The sequence below is a fragment of the Centrocercus urophasianus genome, unplaced genomic scaffold (assembly GCF_019232065.1).
Source record: "Centrocercus urophasianus isolate 14NV4802_14NV808 unplaced genomic scaffold, USGS_Curo_1.0 seq_14, whole genome shotgun sequence".
In the NCBI taxonomy this organism is placed as follows: Eukaryota; Metazoa; Chordata; class Aves; order Galliformes; family Phasianidae; genus Centrocercus; species Centrocercus urophasianus.
The window spans coordinates 27679654-27699443 of NW_024884586.1; the positions used below are offsets into that span (position 1 = coordinate 27679654).

General features: G+C 38.8%; 1 protein-coding gene across 4 annotated transcripts in view; it reads right to left on the reverse strand.

Annotated features, from left to right (window-relative positions):
- Nucleotides 1–13858, reverse strand: part of HEATR5A (HEAT repeat containing 5A) — a 59368-nt gene extending 45510 nt beyond the window's left edge. For 2 of the 4 annotated variants that reach the window (XM_042813399.1, XM_042813396.1), the window contains exons 1-4: nt 13793–13858; nt 5518–5594; nt 4005–4296; nt 2665–2876 (exon numbers count right to left, since the gene is read on the reverse strand). In XM_042813399.1, coding sequence (XP_042669333.1) covers nt 2665–2876; nt 4005–4130 — 338 coding nt within the window. In that variant the 5' untranslated portion in view covers nt 4131–4296; nt 5518–5594; nt 13793–13858. Of the gene's footprint in view, nt 1–2664; nt 2877–4004; nt 4297–5517; nt 5595–6391; nt 6484–13058; nt 13142–13792 lie in introns of those variants that run through there. The other 2 variants (XM_042813398.1, XM_042813397.1) reach the window with 2 other exon arrangements.
- Nucleotides 13859–19790: the final 5932 nt, after the last annotated feature.

Below are 19790 nucleotides of genomic sequence, written 5' to 3' on the forward strand. Positions count from 1 at the left end.
AAATATTTTTTACAATGCTTACAGATTAAAAACAATACTAGTGAATATTTTCAAAACTTTGGAATTTTAAGTCATGCTACGTGACATATTTGTCTGATTCAATAACAGGACTCACATCACACTCTGCTTTAGTAGAAGATGATGGCTATTCTCTTTTAAAATTGCTCGCCTAAAACATCTTCCACCCACATGAAAGTAGAGAAGCAGTAAATCATGAGATAAACAAACAATTCATTGGAAACTGTGATTAGAGGAGTCTCCAGGTGAATCAGAATTTGCTAACAATGATTGAAAGCTACCAGACAATGTGGGCATGTATGCTAAATTAACAAGAACAGATGACAAACAGACGACAAAACTTTAGTCAAAATTTAAAAAAGCAAAGTAACCATTTAAAAAAAAAAAAAAAAAAAAAAGCGCAGCCTTTCTTCACTGGACACCAAGTAGTCCACTTAATTGCTGCACAAGATAAAGCTTTTATTCCAAATGCTTTTCCGTAGCCTAGTGTCTCAGCATCAATTCCACAAGAAATCTCCTTTTTGAATCCATTATTTATTCATGCCTTTTTCTTCACATCATCCCTCTTTCATTCTCCTCACCTCTGTTTTCATGCCAATCAGGACTCTTAACATCGCCTCTTCTCTCTCCTCCAGCTACTTTTCTACCTTCTTACTCTCCATCTCTGCCATTTCTGTCTTTCTTTGTCACTTTTGCTTTGCTGGCAATGGACTCCAGCATCCCTCCTTGCTATGCTGACATCATTTCACTTCCTCCAAAGCAACTGTCTTGCAGCCGAAGCAAGAAAAACTAGTAGAGTTCTGTGCCATACTGAATTCTCCTATAAGGTTAATTATACATTTCACTGTTGAAGAACAGTACTATAGCAGTAATTTACTTTGCAGGACTAAAACTCCTTAAGCTGAGCTTATTCTTAACTGTTAAGACAGTACAAGACGTCAACTGAAATCAGGAATCAAAAAACAATATAGCACTGGAAAAGACAAGACTCCTTGTAAAAATCTGTTTCCAGGAAACATCATTTGAAAAGGATTATCAGAAAAACAAAAGGGGAATAACCAATTCCGATCTGCAATGTGTACTGCATAATTAATAATGCACAATGATGTTTCCCTATCTCTACTTCTATTTTATTTTATTTTACTACAGTGGAGGACATACAGTGTACCAGAAAAAAAATTATTCCTAGTATTTCTATACCTTAAGGTTTGGTTTTGTGTCCTGTAAAAATATTTCATATTCCTCTGTTCTTTTGGCCATCTTCACGCATTTAATTACAAATATTTCATATGCTTTTAAGTAATTACATTCAGTTCAACCCTTTAAAGAAATTTGCTCAGTCTCTGTATTTTCCACTTGAAGCTGTATTCATCTGTTTTGTTGCTCTTCTCAGTAGTACACTACCACCTTCTTGTTTTTTAAACACCTGCCCACTCCTACTCTGTCATCCATTGCTGCTATTCTTAGGCCTGATTTTCAATTGCCTGGTTGCAAATCACCAACTGTCTTCTATTGTTTAGGTTCCTGCTGCCCATATACAGTATTCAATACCAATGTGTTCTTTCTTTCATTAGCTGTCGTGTGGCAGTGAACTCAGATTTATCATGTCAGGTAAATACTTTTTTTTTTTTTTTTTTTTAAACTAAGTTTAAAATAAGCAATATATTAAAAGCTTTCTTAAGCTCTTTTCTAACAGGTAATGTTTGAATTGCTTCCATATAACAATATGCACTGCAAGCTCGTTTTGTCCTCTCATACTCAAAAACCATAAAGCAAAAACTGTCCTTAGTTTCTTCCATTACCTTAAAGCATACTGTGGTCATTTATAACTTTAAATGGTATCACATGCATACAGATTTAACATGTCTACATTTCCAAATAAGTTAATTCAGCTTAGCTTTCAGATCACACAGTGCATTTTTTCCAGTGGATCCAGTAAACATGAAACATTTTGGTAAGCCAAATTTTATTCTAACGCACACAATCCTTACTGACTCCTATCAACCACCACATTACCATTGTGTTGAATGCTTCAAAAGTAACGTGATTTAAACATGTTTAATGTGATTGTTTTTATGCTGTATTTATATGAATTGCAACAAGAAAAAATTTTAAATAAGGATGAAAAATATATTTAAGCTATCAAACTCTGAGGGGTAATTCGTGTTATAAAGTACTGACCTGACTTTATTCACAACCTGCAGCTGAACTTACCCAAAACTTTCCAGGGAAGTCACAAAGAGATATATAAAAAGCTACACAAATCCTTAACCATTCACAATTCTGCCTCAAAGGCAGCATATGTTAAATGACTAAGATATAGTTCTTACAGCGTCTAGAGGGAAGGAAATAATTTGAATTTACTTTCAGTTTTCAAAGGAATTCAGTTCCTCTTTTAGTACTCAGTCTGAAAAGTTCAGAGATTTTTGGAGGAGAAAAAAGTTACTTCTTATTATGGCACACCCATAATAATTATTCTAATCAAGGAGCCTTTCAAAGTCTGTGTTTTAAGCCACAGAGCTTATTTGGACAACAAGCAAAAATGAGGGAGCATGCCCTCCCCTACATTCACATCTTATCATGTGTCATCACACTTGTCTCTGTTGTTACCAGATTTGAAGTCTGAGTTCAATGAAAAATACTTACAGTTTTGTAGGCAGATAACTTGGTGAATCATCTTTACTCCGAATGAGTTCATTACATTTTTCAATTGTTTGATAAACAGAAAAAGTGTCTCCAGTGCTATAAAGTACAGCTAAATTCTTGGCAACAAGCCGCCTGGTAGGGGGTCCTGGTGAATTGTTTAATAAAGAAGTCAATTGTTCAACCAGTTTCTTCTGGTTTTCTTTTATATCAGTCTGGAAATAAAACCAGTAGTAGTTAAATTTAAACGTCTGTCCCGTCCCCCGTCCACCTGCCTTATTGAAGGATTAGCAGCTGAGGAAGCGACACCTCTCTGGATAGAGATTACACTCCTCTCGAGTTGTCACCATCTTTTGGAAGGGGTAAGCCAAATTTCCTTCTTTGTTACCTGCTATTGTTCCATAATATCCTATTAGAAGGCACAGCTGTTGCCTTCTTGTGCCATACAGTACCTGTGACCATGTGCTCCACAGTACCCCCCCACCCCAACTTCTTCCCATGTTCCCTCCTTTGGCCTGGACTTGCATAGAAGGCCTTGCACACGAAGACAGTGAGTAACAGCACTGATAACACTGTTGTTAAGACAGATTAACCACCACAGATCTGTCCCAAAGAGGGGGGCTGAAAGAAATGGTAGCACACACAAGGTTCAACAGCTGACACTGTATACGCTTGGAAAAGAAAACAAAAAAAACTCACTTTGAGTCAATTATTTGAATCCATAAATAACGAGCAATGCAAGAACTCCACTTGCTCTTCTGCATGGCATCTGGCTGCACAACAAGATCTCTGCTTGAATAGGGATATATCTGAAGATTACATTATCACAGAGATCTTTTACACCTTGACATCAAGACACCTCGCTGGTATAGATCCTAAGTAAGTGACTAATAGTTTGTTTTAAGCTTTCTTAACTTCACTAAGATTCAATCTTAGATTGACTGTGTACAAATAACCCCTCAAATGTAAATAAATGACCAAGTCTGGGGGCTAGGAGAAGATCCAGCCACACCTCTGTGGTGAAAGTGGGTCCACTCTGAACCTCATGACTTTTGGGAGAATATCCTATATGTGTTTACCATACCCGCTACGCAGTAGCAAATTAAGTATATCCTACCATCTCAAATCTTATTAATGCACTGTCTTATTCGCAATTAAGCTTTGTTAAGACAGTTTTATATCAATAAATATACATTTCTGCTTCTTTTTTATGAATGTAGTGCAGTAGCTATCATCTGCAACAGTAAGTAAAAGAAAAGCAAAGGAAATGGAATAAAACTTTTTTTTAAGAAAACAAAAAAACCCAGAACAACATGCTTTTCTTCAAATCACATTATACTTACCCTGCTAGTAACTGGTAAAAGCTTTTCCAAATACTGTAACCATTCAAAAATGAACTCTGCTTTTTGATGTTCGTCAAGCTGGTTATACTCTTCTTCATTGAGTAGTAAACTGTGAGCTAACTCCATTCCTTGAAATCTTCCTTGAATTTCTCCTCATCAAACACCAAAGAATTGAAGGAAAAAAAAAACAACCAACAAACTGCCAGAATTATGTTAATTAATCAGGGTTGTTTTTTGTTTTTTTTTTTTTTTTTCCATTTATATTTGATGACCAAGTCAGAAGTTTGAACACCTAAACAGAAAAACAGAAAGGTTACAAGAGAATCAAGCAGTCATTATTACATCCAATATTTCAAAATACTTTTTAAAAGAATACTTAAAATTTTCAAAAACACCACGGTCATTTTGTTTAGGTGGTATTAGTAATATTTAATGTTTTGGGGTAAATACGATATTGAAATAATGTGCCAAGTAAATGTAGTCTAGAATACATCAGAGTTCTCACTGAACTATTTTAATTTATCATGTTTCACACGAAGTGAGCTTTTCTGGTACCCGACCAAACATATGCCTGAAAACAACAATCAACCAGCCTCAAATAAGATGGATTTCGTGATCTAGAATTAAGTGCAAGATGGAAGTAACCTAAACCTAAGAATTCACATTGACTATATCTACAGATTTAAATGTTAACATCTTTTTCAAACACTTGATCTAGTCTCAGTGCCAAGCGAGACACAAAGGAAAACCAACCTCCAATGATGCCTCCTTTTTTTTTTTCTTAAGAAACTGAAAAGAAGGGTTTAAGAACAAATTCAGTTGAAGTTGTTTAATTTTACTTATTTCAGACTATTCTGGTAACATGTCAGCCATATTGTTAACTCCCAAACAAATTATCCTTTCAGAGTTCACTGAGCTGCTGAGCATGTGTTTTTTCCTATGTGGTAACAATATTAGAGTGTAAAATGATCTAACAGTCTAGTGGGCAATACAAAACAATTCTAAATAATTCAGCACTCAGGCTGTCATCAAATGCACAGTAAAAGGTTACCTTCACTACATTCTAAACATCTCAATATAAAATTTGCTCACAAAGGAACTCACTGTGATGAACTGACATTTTAAATTTACCTGAAATACCAGGCTGCTTGACAGGACATCACAGTATAAAATGATAAGTAGATATAAATATGCATACACATTTAAACTGACCAGGTAAGCAGATGTTCACAATTTACTACTTATACTCCTCAGAGTATGAACACTCTGAGAACTTAACTCTAGTGTCACCTTTTTGTGTGTGACATACAAAATCTGTAGGATTATTATTTCACTGAATATTTGAGTACAGTTTCATCACTGCTCAGTACTGAAGTTACGAGCTGTCTAGTGTCTTTAAAACACCTACGGCCACAGTAATCATTTCAATGCACACAGAGAAGAAGTTTGATAACATTCTCCCTTCAACCGATCACTTTAACAGATCACTGTCAGATACTGGACCTTAACTTACCTTGCAGATTATGTCTTCACATTGTACAACCTCTTCACCATAGGTTCTTGGATAAAAGACGTCAAGAACTCTACTTCCTAGAAAAAGAGTTAACATAAAGATCAGTTTCAAAAAAGCACTCTAGATAAAAGTGTCCATTCTACACAAAATAACAATTTCAATGTCTAAAAAAAAAAAAAAAAAAAAAAAAAGCACAGGTGCAAAATATTTGTTATTTTAAGCTCAAATTAATATAATCATGCCAACATTCATATCTATACCAGTAATCAGCAGAGATGGCAAAGGTGATTCATCTGTTCTGAAAAAGCCACACACAATACTATAGATACAAGACATGAACATAATTAATCCATCCTAAGTTCCAGAAATAATTTTAATGCAGTTATCAGTGAACAATAACATTTCTTAAACCTCTTCCTTTAACTAAGTCTAGCAGGATATGAAATACAGTTTGCATACCATTTTAAATACAACCACTTTTCAATCAGTCTTTAGGAGACTCGAGCTGAAAATAGATTAAAGGTGCATATGCATTTCAAAGTAATCTAAACTTCTTTCAGTGGTGGTTTGGAAACAGCTGGTGCTGCATTTAGTTCCCTGCAGTAAAAGCAAATATTCAAATGATCACTAACATTTTCATTGCTTTTTTTCTTTCTCTATACAGAAAGAAAAACAGAGTTTAAATTCATTAGATCTTGCAAAGCAAAGTCAGCAGTTAGACAAGAAGAAAACAAAATAGCTGTAATTATGCAGAATTGCGCAGAGCCGTCCTAACCAAACATCCAGGGTATCCTGGCCAGCGCATAAACTTCAAAGCTGTACCATAAAGAGGTCAGCCAGCTGATCGAAGGGCCTGGAACTTGTTATATCACACCTGGGCTAGCGCCTCCAGCCTGGGGCTCCCCAGAAGAAGAAAGTCTACGGGCTGGAGCCATGGTATCCACCAGCCAGACATGTTTAGCTTGGTAAAGAGAAGTGTCAAGGGAATTCAACAACAGCCTTCACAAGAGAAGGTTACCAAGAAGATGGAAGATTCTTTGCCTATTGAGGTCTGTGGGAGGGAACAATACAAGAAACAAACAGCACAAATTGAAACAAGGAAGGTTCCAACAGGCTAGAAAAAAAGGTTTTCTCTCTAAGGATTGTCAACCTCTGGAACAGGTGCTGAGAAGTTGTAGAACCTTTGCTCTCAGACTAAGACTAGACTAAGCAAAGTCCTAAGCAACCTAGCCTGAATTCACCCTTCTTGGAGCAAAAGGTCACACAAAAAAGAGCTTCCAAGGTGCTTTTCAACCTGGACAAGTCTAGGCTCTGTCAACTATGCTGCTCACAACTCCGCAGCCAACTTATAGGCACTTCCTTTTAATATTAGCCAAAGCTTACATTGTTCCACTGAAGTTATTCTGGATTTTTTTGGTTAGTATTTGTGTAAATAATTATCAAAGAAAAATACCGTAGCGTAGTTGCTGATCTTCATAATGAATGCCGGCTAACACAGCTGGGAATGCTAGCATTTCTGAAAGAAAGACTGCATCACTCCTGAATTACAGAAGTTGGTTGTTAATTATGGAAGATTTAGTTTTTCAGAAACAGAACAGCGTAGAAAACACTCGCAGACCTGATCCTCCCAATGCTCACCAACATGAAAACTTTGGTCACACAAAGCTTTGCATAACACACTACATTCCCTACCTTCTTCAAATATACATGTCCCCAAACACACAGCATTGTAAACCTGCACACCAGATTCACAGGTAACAACCAGAAAAGAGCACAGGCATACAACCTTCTGAGAAGAAAGATGGGAATGCAGGGATTCCACATTTACTACACGCTGATTTTGTTGTCACACTGGAGAGCAACGCAGAAGGCATTATACATATAGGACTACGCAAAACAGAATACGAACACAGAATATGGAGAAGAGCTGGGATTAATGAATATTAAATATACCCTTGTTAAGCATACAAGATGTTACTAGGCAATTTCTACGCAGAGAAAGAAACATCAAATTCAAACATTTGCAGCCCTGACACAGGTGCAACTCTGCTTTAATTAGAGGCAATGCATTGCCGCATGGTGGGCCACTCCAACACAACAGAGTATCACACCAGCCGGTGCTCATGTTACTGTCTGGAACATCCTCGCACACCAGTGAATCAAAACAAGTACAATCTAAGAACGCAAAGCAGCGCTGACATTTAAATGAAACTCGTGCTTTAAAATGGTGAGCTATTTGATAGTTCCCTGACACTCTTCTTTCCCCCTACTGCTTTTATTTTGATACTTCTTGATCTGAAACAGAAATGTAGAAAAATAAAACCGAAATTTCATTGAATGAAACACGTACCAACAAAATCAGACTATCTTGAGCTATCAGCAAACAACACTTGAATGAGGATGCACACAGAAGTCCTTTATATCTACAACACAGTGAAGAAAATAAAGGGCTGTATAACTCATCTTCGTAATTACATTTTTCTCATTTCAAAAGTATTACAGTAATTATGCCTTACACTGGATGTAAAACAAAGATCATTAACCTGTGGATTCGCTCCTCTTCCAAACATTAGCCCAGCAGAGAAGAAAGAGACAGTTCTTCAAAGAAATGACCACTGTTGATTATTACCAGCAATGTGTAAAAATAAATAATGCGTAATACTAAAAAAGTAAAAAGTAACAACTACCAGTATTTTTGTAACAGCTGCCACTGGGCTGACTATACAATCAAGGTCATTTTCATCATATCCCTGAGAAAGAGAACTGAAGCAGTCATTAGCTTCTAGTTGTCCTTTCTTGCGATGCAAGTACTATTTTAACTGACTTCATGTAACTTTTTTCTCCACCTCATAAAGCAGGCTTTGTTGTCACCTATCTCACAAATAAACTGGTATGTTTAAGAGAGAGTCTCCCAGCCTGACACGTTTAGTTACAGTCATTAGCAGTTCAGATCAATTTTACTCCCGCAGCGCTGTTTTAAAAGTTTAATGGGATGATCATTACCCATGCATTTGAGCCAAGCACATCACAAGACAATCAATGCTTAGGCTTATTTTAACTACTTTCACATACCTGCTTAGAGTGTCTTCAAAACAAACAGAATTTTTATATACCTAGCTCTGGAAACTTAGGAGGATGTTTATTTTTTGAAGTGGGTTTTGACCCAGACAGCAAACACCTGCCAAACTCAGCCATTTTTAGTGAAAAACAGCCCATAGTGAAAGTCCAGTAGTTAAAGTGTATTGTTTATGCTAGGAGGCAAACATAAGCAGGAATAGAGATCTCAAGAAAGCAAAAAAGTGCAGGAAAAACGTTATAGTAACTTCCAATAGGGGATCCAGAGGAGTTATCTTTAGCTATAACTTAGCTAGCAGCTATTGTACATATATAAATAATCTAATCTAAATAAACAACAGTGATACAATTGTAATAGCTTGATAAGAAATAAACCCTGATTATTTCAGGGCCAGAAACTAGAATCCCAGCTCAAATAAGCTTGGACTTTAAGCACTCAACATACTACAGGCGGAAATATTCAAATCCTACATAAAGATACTTATTATTACTCAAAAAACAGAGCAGCCTGTTTACTTAGTTACTTCTACAAAACGTTACCAACAAACATACAGAAAAAGTCTGCCTCACAGACAATGAAAACCTATATCAGCTTCAAACACCTTAGTATCCCAGTGTGCTTTGTGTGGCATCATCCACTGCCTTAAACCAACTTCAGTCTTTTCTCTACACACAGATGCCTTTTTTTTTTTTCTCCTCTGCAGAGCAGTGGCAGGTACCAGCCGTGCCCTAGCATACATTTACCCCTCCCTACACATCTTATGTACAGCAGTGCTAACCATTCTTCCCCTCTCATTCAGCAGAAGTTGGGAATTTCACATACCCTTTCATTGCTTACTTTCATACAATTTCAAAGAAAATGTACAAACAATTTTAGGGCATTTCAGCATCAAAAGCATCTGTATAATGAATGGATTAGGCTTTGGAGAGGAGAACAGTTAAGTGATATGAAATGAGAGTCTCATCTATAAATGTATACAAACATGTGCTTGAATTAATCAGTCATTAATCAATGTGGACAAAATTACTCCTTGGTATCAAATAGATTTGATAGCTTCCCATTCAAAACGAGTAACCTGCCATAAGCATACAGCATTCTTGCATTCTTTGCAAGATGTTTTGCAATGTTCGGTTATATTGCTCAGCAGCAGGAAATCTGAAGCCAAGCTTACAGAAGATGTGACTAAATTTGATGTCAAAAAGCAATTTACAAGGAAAGGCCACAAGACATGAAATTAGCACACAGAAAGCCAGGTCATAGAGGAGGAGATCCAAGATTCTAAGACTTTTCTATCTAGCAGAACTGTAAATATTAATATTTGTTTTTAAGTGTACTGCCATGCATGTGGAAGACATGCATCAGCAATTACATCTCACAGCTGAGTACTTGCATGTTATGACACCTATCCTGTGTTATGAAGAGATTCAATTCCAGTCACAAATGAAGTTATCTTCCTGCTTCAATAAAAACGTGTATGCATTTGCATCACATGCTTATCGAAAATGACAAAAAGCAATGAAGAATCTTAACAATGAGTTGGACTAACAACACAAAAAATAACAGATCATTACACAACCATCCATTTGCTCTAATTACTTAATGAAAATTTCAGACTGGGAAAACCTCCAGTCACGTTGTACTTTTGTATGTAATTATTCAGCTTAGAAACATGATTCTGAAATCAGAGATGTTGAAACAAGATGTCTCTCTTTCAGGCTCACTGGTTAACTGTGTTCTGGAAGAAGCATTTTGCCCCAGGAAAATGATGTCTCTCTTCTATCAATGAATATTTGGCAGCATTTACACAAGTACTTACTGAAGTTGTCATTCAAGTGCATCTTCCTATATTGCGGATTCCAAGTAAGTTTTGTCATTTCCACATTACATTTGATACTGTGCTAGTGAACAAATATCACTTCTATTCATGTTGCAAAACAAAAAGGTCTTGTTTTGACGTCTTGTGAACAAAAATGCTCATACAAAGTACATGTTTACTGCCATAAGAACAATTCAAAACTACTGGTTTTCTAGCCAGACTTAGCAAAATGCTTGTCTAATGTTCTTGATTTCCAAATTTCAGAGAAGCCACCCACTATCTGAAAAAGCAATAAAGCTCAAATGCAATAAAAACCTAAACAAAATCTAACATAATTCTAGGGGCACGCTGTTCTAAAAAATATTCACACAAAGAATGTGACCACCCACAACCTTCATACATAACAGTGGCATTGATAAGAATTACAACACAGTACACATTTGCTGAAGTGTGAAATAAGTGACAAGACAATGTCTTCTGGGAATGCTGAATAATTTCTGTGATGATGTTTTGAGGACAACGCTTGATGTGACTAGAGTGAAAACATGCCCTGAAAAATGTGCCTGGAAATATAATCACTGCTTCAGTAATGCAAAATATTTGAGACATTTCTGAAAACACAGGTATTGGAAAACATTCATTTGCCATGTTAGAAAGTACTTATAACTTACTTCCATGCTTATTATAATCACTTTACTCTCTATCTCCACTTAACACGAACTACTCCAGGAAACAAAGAGCTACATTCAGTTATTGAGAAATGTAAATCAGCCACTTCCTGAGCCCAATGTCAGTGCTACGAGCCCACTCATCCCCAGCACCCACAACTAGTACACTTCATTTCTGAAAGCGTACATCAAAAGAGAATTTAAGTTCCACTACAAGGACCTGAGAACATTACTTTATTAACATGCAACCTAGCAAATTGTAAGGGCTTATCAGCAGGTTTGAAAACTGATGGGATAGTAAGGCAAATGCATAAACACCAGAGAAGTATAAACACTGACCCAAATCCTAAAAATAATTTCAAAACATCTGAGCATCGCTTTATTCTTGACAATGCTGCAGATGATACTGTTTACCTAATACAGCCAAGATACATCAACCTGAATGTGCCAATGTGTTTTTCTGTCACAACAAGGGAAGTTGGGTGAAATTGAATTCTTTGTTAAAACATTAAATTGAATTTCAATAGGTGAAGGTTGTTTTCAGCTACCCATTTTCCCTTAAAAGTGTAGTTTTGCTGAACATGTCCTGAAATCCTAAAAAAAAGTGTATTTGTTTTCCCCCAAAATCACGACGGATATAGCAGTGCTGGGTTATTTATTGCTACAACCATCTTTCAACTATACTAAAGTGCACGAGCACAAAATTTCAGCAGCAGAAGACCTCACAGTTGCAGACTGTTGGAATCTTATTTAGCAGATAGAGCCTACTCTCAGGGCACAAATTAAAGACAGAGATGTCTTTATGTCTTTTCTGAGGTGCATTCTCCAGATATTTTAAATGTCTCTTCCTCAAAGAATACTCCAAAACAGCTCAGAAAAAAAAGAAGCGTAACTGCACAGACGGTGCAGTTTGCTTGCAGTACAGATATTCCTCACACCTTTTTAAAGTTCCTGCTCCCTTACAAACCAAATAGAACAAACATCCCACACTCTGAAAACACTCCTATGAGGCATTCCTAACCAGTCACTCCACTCCATCAGCATGTTCTGCTTTGTAAAAGATGATCATCCTGCACTGGCTAACAAAGGTTTTGGCACGTTCAATACAATGTAATGAACTAGCCAGTAACTCAGGTGTTTCACCAGCAGCGAACCCAATTCTGTGTTCAAGATCACGTTTTCTATTTATCCCCAGACTCAGTGTAACTTTAAACCGGCTTCCCCTCCTCTTGTTCACTGTATCAAAACCATCAGGAAAAGGGGCAAAGAGAAAAAAACACCAAACAACCTTCAGTACAGAGCCAGAAGAAGTCTATCCCCTATGTCACACCTGTTATTTCATACATGAGTTGAGTACATTACATACCACGTGGAAACATACCATACAGTAAAACACCAAGACATACAATGCAGCCTGATTATTTCTGGCAAATAAGATCAAAATAAAAGTTGAATAGAAGTCACAGCAAAGCACACATTTACTTCTATAAAAATTAGCTCAAACTTAAATAGACATTACAAACAGTGAATCAAAACTTCTGAAAAATATCCAAGTACAAAAGCCCAAAGCTGAACTCATTTTTACATGCCTTTCTTCTGTCCCATTACTCCCTCTCCGTACCTCAATGACCTTTACCTGCATTTTAACCTAAGATACCAGCAGTCCCTCCTTCCCTCATTCCAAAATACCAGCACCCATGCACCTCTTCAGATTCTATTTCCCTGTGCAGAGCTTTATCCATTATGCTGAGCACTGCTGTCCTATCCAGGAGTTCAAAACGTAAATGCCAGCCACCATATTTGCACACACTGGAGTCCCCAGTACCACCACTCTCTCTCCAGAGTACTGTCAGATAAAAAGATCCGTTAAAAATAAAATTAGCCCATCAGACCACGCACAGTCACTGTAAGGGAATGCCAAACGGGTCCCTACAGTCTCCAGATCTCTACGGACCCACACCAGAAACATCACCAGCCTTACCCTTCAACTTCAGCCCTGACACTCGGACAGCGAGTAGGTAGGGCACTTCCTTCCTCCAGCTTCTGCTGCCACCGAGGAGCGTACCTTCCCTCCCCGCTCTGCCTGCCGGCTCCCCGAGGAGGCCTCGCCCGGGCTCAAGCTCCGCTCGGCGCCCCGCGCCCGCCGTGCGGGCAGCCCCAGCGCCGCCTGACGGACTCCCTGGGCCGCTGACAGGGAGCCCGGAAGCCACCCGGTCACCGCGGGGATATGTTTTCGAATCCGCTCGACCGTCTCGCTGGTCAACGCAGACGGCCGCGCGGCGATACAGCGCTTTTTACACGTAGACCCCCGGCAGCCCTCAGCGAGCTCTCGGCTCCCTTCGGCGTTTCCGCCCACCGAGCCCCGTCCCCTCGCCCAACCTCCTTCAGCCCCTGGCGGCAGCTCCGAGCACCTCTCCGAGCGTCTTCTCCCGCCCTGCGGGGACCGCCTTTTAGGGTCACCCGGCAGCTCCGCGCCAGCACTGCAGGCGGCTGCCGAGGCCCCTGGGGCTCCTTCCTCGCTTCCAGGCGGAAGGAGAGAGCGCGCGCAAAGCCTCACGCCCCTCTTCCCCATGGGAAGGGTCGCCAGAAGGCTGCCTCTTCCCTCCCCGCGCCTTAGGGACGGAGAGGGACGGAGCAGGGAGACCCACCGCGCAAACAGAGCCCCGCCCTGCGCCCGCCCGGCCGGGTAGGACCACCGCCCCTCTCCCGCGGTACCTGCGGCGAGGGCCGGCCGCGAGCCTCCCGCGCCGCTCTGCGGGGCGCTGCGAGGCTCGGCTCCGCCCTCCCTCGTCCGGAGCGCGGGGGGGGCGGGGGCCTGCGCCCGAGCCACCACCGCCCGCCGGCGCGGGAGGGAGTTGCCGCTGCTCAGGGTTGTGCAATCGGGGCCGGAGACATCGAGCGCCCGCTGCGGCCGGCCCGGGCCTCAGAGGGATGGGACGGGAGCCGGGTGCGGGAGGGCGCCGCTAGAAGAAATCCATGAGGTGAAGCGGGCACGGCCGGGGCGCGCTGCCGACAGGGTAAACCTCGCGGTGCCGGGAGCTGGGCTTTCCCTGGGGCGGAGAGCTGGCAGCCGGCCTGGTGCCAGGGGAGCCAGCCAGCGGCCGGTTTGCTGAGGAGTGACCTCCCTCATTGACAACTGTCATAACAGTGAACTCGGTTATGTGAGAATTTCTGCTGAAGGAACGTTCTGTTCTGCATTCTGTCTTCAGAGCTGAAGGTCTGACATACTAAAAAGAAAATGTGTATCTCAGCCTTTTTTTTTTATTTTAAAGGAGTCTTATTCTGGCATTGTAACTGATGCTCTACCATGTCAGGAGATATATACATATAATATGTATATATTGTATATTGTATAGCCAACTAGGAGAGGAAACTAGCAAGCAGGCATGAGGTCTGGTTTCTGCTGGCAGCATTTAGTTTGGTGGTATTAAGGTGTTCTGGTTTTAATCCTACTACTTCAGCTACTGCTGTACAAAGCTGATGAAGAAAATAACACCTTCTGGAATTAAAGGCTGATTTTGACTGGGTAACAGATATTAAAGACAATCTTTTGTCTTGGCATTCCCACAGGGGAACACTGTTTAGGTCCATGGGGCAGGGAGCAAAGGTTCCTTTCCACAAGCTGGGTTCTTTGAAGTAGTGCAAACCACTGCGGGGAGGAAATAATGCCTGACATGCATAAGCATAGGAGTCAAAATCATCTCCAGCCCTTACATAACCTTGTAAGTGCATCCTCAAATATGAAGGCTGCTCCCATTTTATTACGTTGGCGCATGACATCAGAGGTGGGTGTTGGTGTTATGGTAATAAAGGCTGAAGCTTCCATACCAATATACTATTAGAGTTATTGTCATGCGACAGAAGGCAGCACAGGGGCACTCTAACAAAATGGTGTCTGACAAAGAAGTGTGTATGTGGAACTGAATTCCCTCGTGCAGAAAAAAATGGCACTCACTGACCTTCATCAACATTTGCTAAACATTTATGGAGATGAAACAGTGGATGTGAGCACAGTGGGAGTAGTGCGTTTCAGCAGTGGTGACAGTGGGTCAACGCCACTGGCACAGATTTTTTAGGAAGGCAACATGCAGGCTCTTGTTCATGGCTGGCAAAAATGCACGACCAATGGTGACTGCTGAAAAACAGTGTTTTGTAGCTGAGAATTTGTTCTATTGTTCCCTTCTCAGCTCAATTGAAATAATTAGGAGGCATTACTTTCAGAACAATCTATGTGTACATATATATCACTAAGGAATATTTAATAAAATCTTCTCAGAGAACTGCCTAACTGTATTCTACAGATTTAAAAGCATCAGGCTGCTTTGCCATATATGGACATTGGTTTCATTTTTACTGAATTACTATTGTACAGAAACACGAGCACTGAGGCAGTGACCTTTTACCAGAAAGTTCTGCCAATATATGTGGTAATAAAGAATAATATATAAATGTCTCACATCTGAAACTGTTTCCATAGCATATCTCACAGAAGGCAACTCTACAAACTCCTGCTGGCGTAAAGGTGTTATTTCCAATACTCCTTGTATCAGAAATAATGTACACCTCCCCCCCCAAAAGAATTATTTGCTCAGTTAACCTCATTTTGATGAGCAAATGAGTTGCTGCTGCTCAACAGAGAGCAGTCTGCCACTGGGCTTGTAGAAAGGTCAAGCAAACTATTTGTATTCAAAGGCTGTTTGTGCTGTGGTGTGTTCAGTAATAAAGTCCTGTAAATACAAAAGGTACTTTCTGATGTTCTTGGGGTAGCAGAAGGACCTGGAAATATATGTGAAGGGTCAATTATGTTTAGGTAATAAACAATAGAAATACTTAGAATAGTTTTTAGAAAATTTTCCTGTTATTACTACTATTATTCACTCTGTTGCGGTGACAGGCAGAGGACCTGCTTGCTATTCAGTATTTCATAATACTAAATGTTATGTAAGCATAGAGCAAGACAAAGCACCTCTCAGAGAGAAATACAGTGTTGCACACTTTTTTCTAAGAGGCATTCCTTCTAGACCTCAATATACATGATGTCAGCTCTAAGCAATGGTGTTTTAATGCCAAACTGACACAAGTCCGTGGGAGCAATGAAGAACAGTGGTGTGAGGTGTTACTTTCATCTCTGAGTACATGAGCTTTCAGACGGCTTTGTGCCAGCAGTGCTTTATGAGGATAAGAATCTATGTTTAGTGGTTTTATAGCTCACTTTGATTCTTTAATATGATTTTCCTCTCCTAAATTGGTCAACAAGAGTGTTAACCATGCATTGATTCAAATTAGCATCTACTTCAGCAGTAATACATGCCATTTTTATCTTCACCCTTTTCAATCTGAAATAGTTATGCATTCATAGTTTTCTGTTCTGAAACAGACAAAAACAGGATAATGAGATGTATTCACCCTGTGTTAATTCAGTTCCCCATCACTCCATTAGACCTGACCGAGCTTCAACAAAAAATATTTAATAAAATAAGCAAATAATTGGCAAATAATTGCAACACATACAGCTGCTGATCAATCTTCTCTTTATTAATTTATTTTGGTAAAGTGGGTTGAATGATTTAGTGCATGAATTAGTTCTGCCAAACAAATTTCAGTAATGGTATCTCTTCAGTCACATATGCCTCCAAGAAAACCTTTTTTGTTGTTTGTTTGTTTCTTATAGCTTGATGACTCTACAGCAACATAAAAGAATTCATTCCTCTGATTTCAGTGGGATCATGTAAGTGAGTAAGAATCACAGGACTAGGAGCATAATCAGATGAACTATCACCAAGCAATTACATGGCAAACAATACCAAATTACACTATATTTTAAGATCTTTGTAAGGAATATTTCAGATTTTAAGCTTAGACATTTATCTTTCCTTTATTTTTTGCAATTATATTAAATTACACAATCTAGCTACCTCTTCAAGTACAGAGTCAGACTGTTAAGGTTTGATTCCGCAGTTACACCATCAGCAACTGGCAATTTACAATTGGCTTTAATCTGAATAAAAGCAATTGCTTCTAAGCAAGATAACACGCTTATTTCTAGAACTGATGTAGCCTTTAGCATCCATGGTTGTTTAGTATTGTTCCCTCAGCTGACACAGTTAACTGTGCTAGTGCTTTTAATCCGCAAAGTGAAATACTTATTTCCCTCAAGTAAGGGCTTTCTGAAGACAGGTAGAATCCAACACAGTATAAGCGTCCCAGCTTTTGCAAAGTCTTAGTTATAAATCTTCAGTTTCTCTGTATTTTTTTTTGTTTTGGTGGTTGGTCTTTTTTTTTTTTCTCTCTTTTTTTTTAAAACAGATTGAATATTTAAAGTGATATGTAGTTTAACTTAATGCTTCCATTCTCAACATAGTTGATTGTTGTACTAGCATAAAATTAACAAAAATCTTAATTCCTGTCAAGCGATTACAGAGTCCTGGTGTTATTTTTAATCCTAAAATGTAAATAATAGGAATATACAGATGTCTAGAAAACATTACATACACTTACCAAAATGGAACTGTGAGATAAGGAACAAAAATGCCCTGTCCAACCATGGCACATAGATCCCAACTGTTCAACATGTGAATAAAAGATCAGTCTTCATTACTAAAAATAAATAACGTGTATTCTTAAGTACACTTTAAATACCTAAACAACCCTGGATAAAATCTGTGACGAGAATTAGCAGCACATTAATATATTCTAAATATGGTTTGCCAACTGATTATTAAGGGCTCCCAGAACTCTTTTGCTTTTATTGTTAATCCAAAAACTATTGTGCAATTTGTAACTAAGCATATTTAAACAAACTAACCTCTTCACTCACATTATTAATGCATGTTAATGTAATAGGGCATATATTGCATCACTTAAATAATACAATCACAGTGAATAGAAAACAGTCAAATTCCCTGTAATGACACGTGTGAGCTAGAACAATGTGACAGGAAAGTCATTTATCTGCATTTCCATGCTGCGTAAGCAATTCCTATTTTTGAAATAGCATAGAGTTATTTGTGTGATTCCAGTTTGCTGAGGTACTCAGTGTGCTTTGTGGACATTAGCTCAAAACACATTTGTAAGGGAGAAGCTGAGATACACAGTAAAGAAAGACAAACTTAGGCAGCTTCAACAATACGGAAAGATGTAAGCGCATACTGCATTCTCAAACAAAATCAAGAACACACGGGTGGGGTTTTTTTTGCCTTCAGTAGAAGAAGAGAAAAGCAGTGGTTTTTAAACATCTTTTTCGTCTTCATGTTCACTCTGTCTTATACACAGAAAAAGTGGAGCAGAAAATTGCTTTGCCCAAAGCCACACACTGACAGTGGACAGTGCTGATTTAAATAGAAAATGTGCAGCACAGTCATATTATTCAGGCTACTCTGACTGCTGTTTTGTTCTCTTGTCTACCTATACCATTTACTTTTCAACTGCAGTTGCAAAACACTTCCAGTAGCATAATTCTTGCCATTATATCACAATGTATGGACCCCCAAATTCTGAGTTGCTTTCAAGGAACTTGAAGAGATTAAGAAAGGAGACACATAGCACTGAGTGACATTCTCAAATTGTAGATACTTATTTACCAAATTATACCAAAGAGATTTTCAAAAACTGTATTTCCAAATGTGGATGAACATCTTTACAGCCACTCTGTTCTCCAGAGCAGAGTTGGTCAATTCAGGGACACATGTTTAAGGCATTCAGGTAAAACACTGAAGGCTACTCAAAGAAAAAGAAGGGCCTGTTTATTGTAGTTTGGTGAAGACAAGCTTATTGTGGAATAGGTTTCAGAGAGAGTAAGTATAAACATTTATGACCTTGCAATTCTGGACTAATATTTTTATGTTGCATAGTGTATTTAACAATAGAGGTGAAGATTTACAGAAAAGACATGGAAAGGAAGCAGGAATACTGCTGGCTCATAAATGAACTATTGCACCCCTAGTTTTATGAGAGCACAGTCCACAGTTCATGCACACTCACTTTATCCATATTGAGTGTGCACACTGCAAACAAGGTCATAAAAACCTGTCAGAATAGTTCCTCTGTGATGATAGAATTGGAGGCCACAGTAGAATACTATAATGATTACTCATTTCATTGTTTAATTCAAGGAAGTGTGGAATATTAAACATCATAGAGAACTGATATTGTCTAAGTATAGAACAGCAGAGTTATTTGAGCTTTCGCATAGTCATAGAACAAAAACTAAAGCAATGCCATGTCATCTGTTTAAATCATATACTCATGTCAGAAAGAAGTGAGCATTTGGCTTAAAAATAATTTTAATCAATTCCTCCATCAGTATGGTCCATCACATTTAGAAATAGCTTATTTTAGTAAATGGATCATGAATCAATAGTAGACATAAAGCAGTACAAAGGGCACATCATACAGCAAGCTGCCAATTGCTGTGGCAGAAGATGGCAGAAATCAGTGTCCCAGGAGAGATACAATAAATCAGAAACTGGCAGACAATACACAAAGATGCCACCTTATAACAGAAACTCAAGATTTCTGTCATCTCCTAAGAACTACTGAAATACAGAAACATTTATATACTTTATATGAGACATCAGTTCAAAATGGAATTTGGTCTGAAGTCTGTTATTCACTAAATATTTTCAAGTTCATTCCTCTCAGGGTTTATGTAGTCCTTGAAGTATAGAGAATGAATTGTGAGGCTGCTAAAGATCTTTCTGGAGACAAAAAAAGA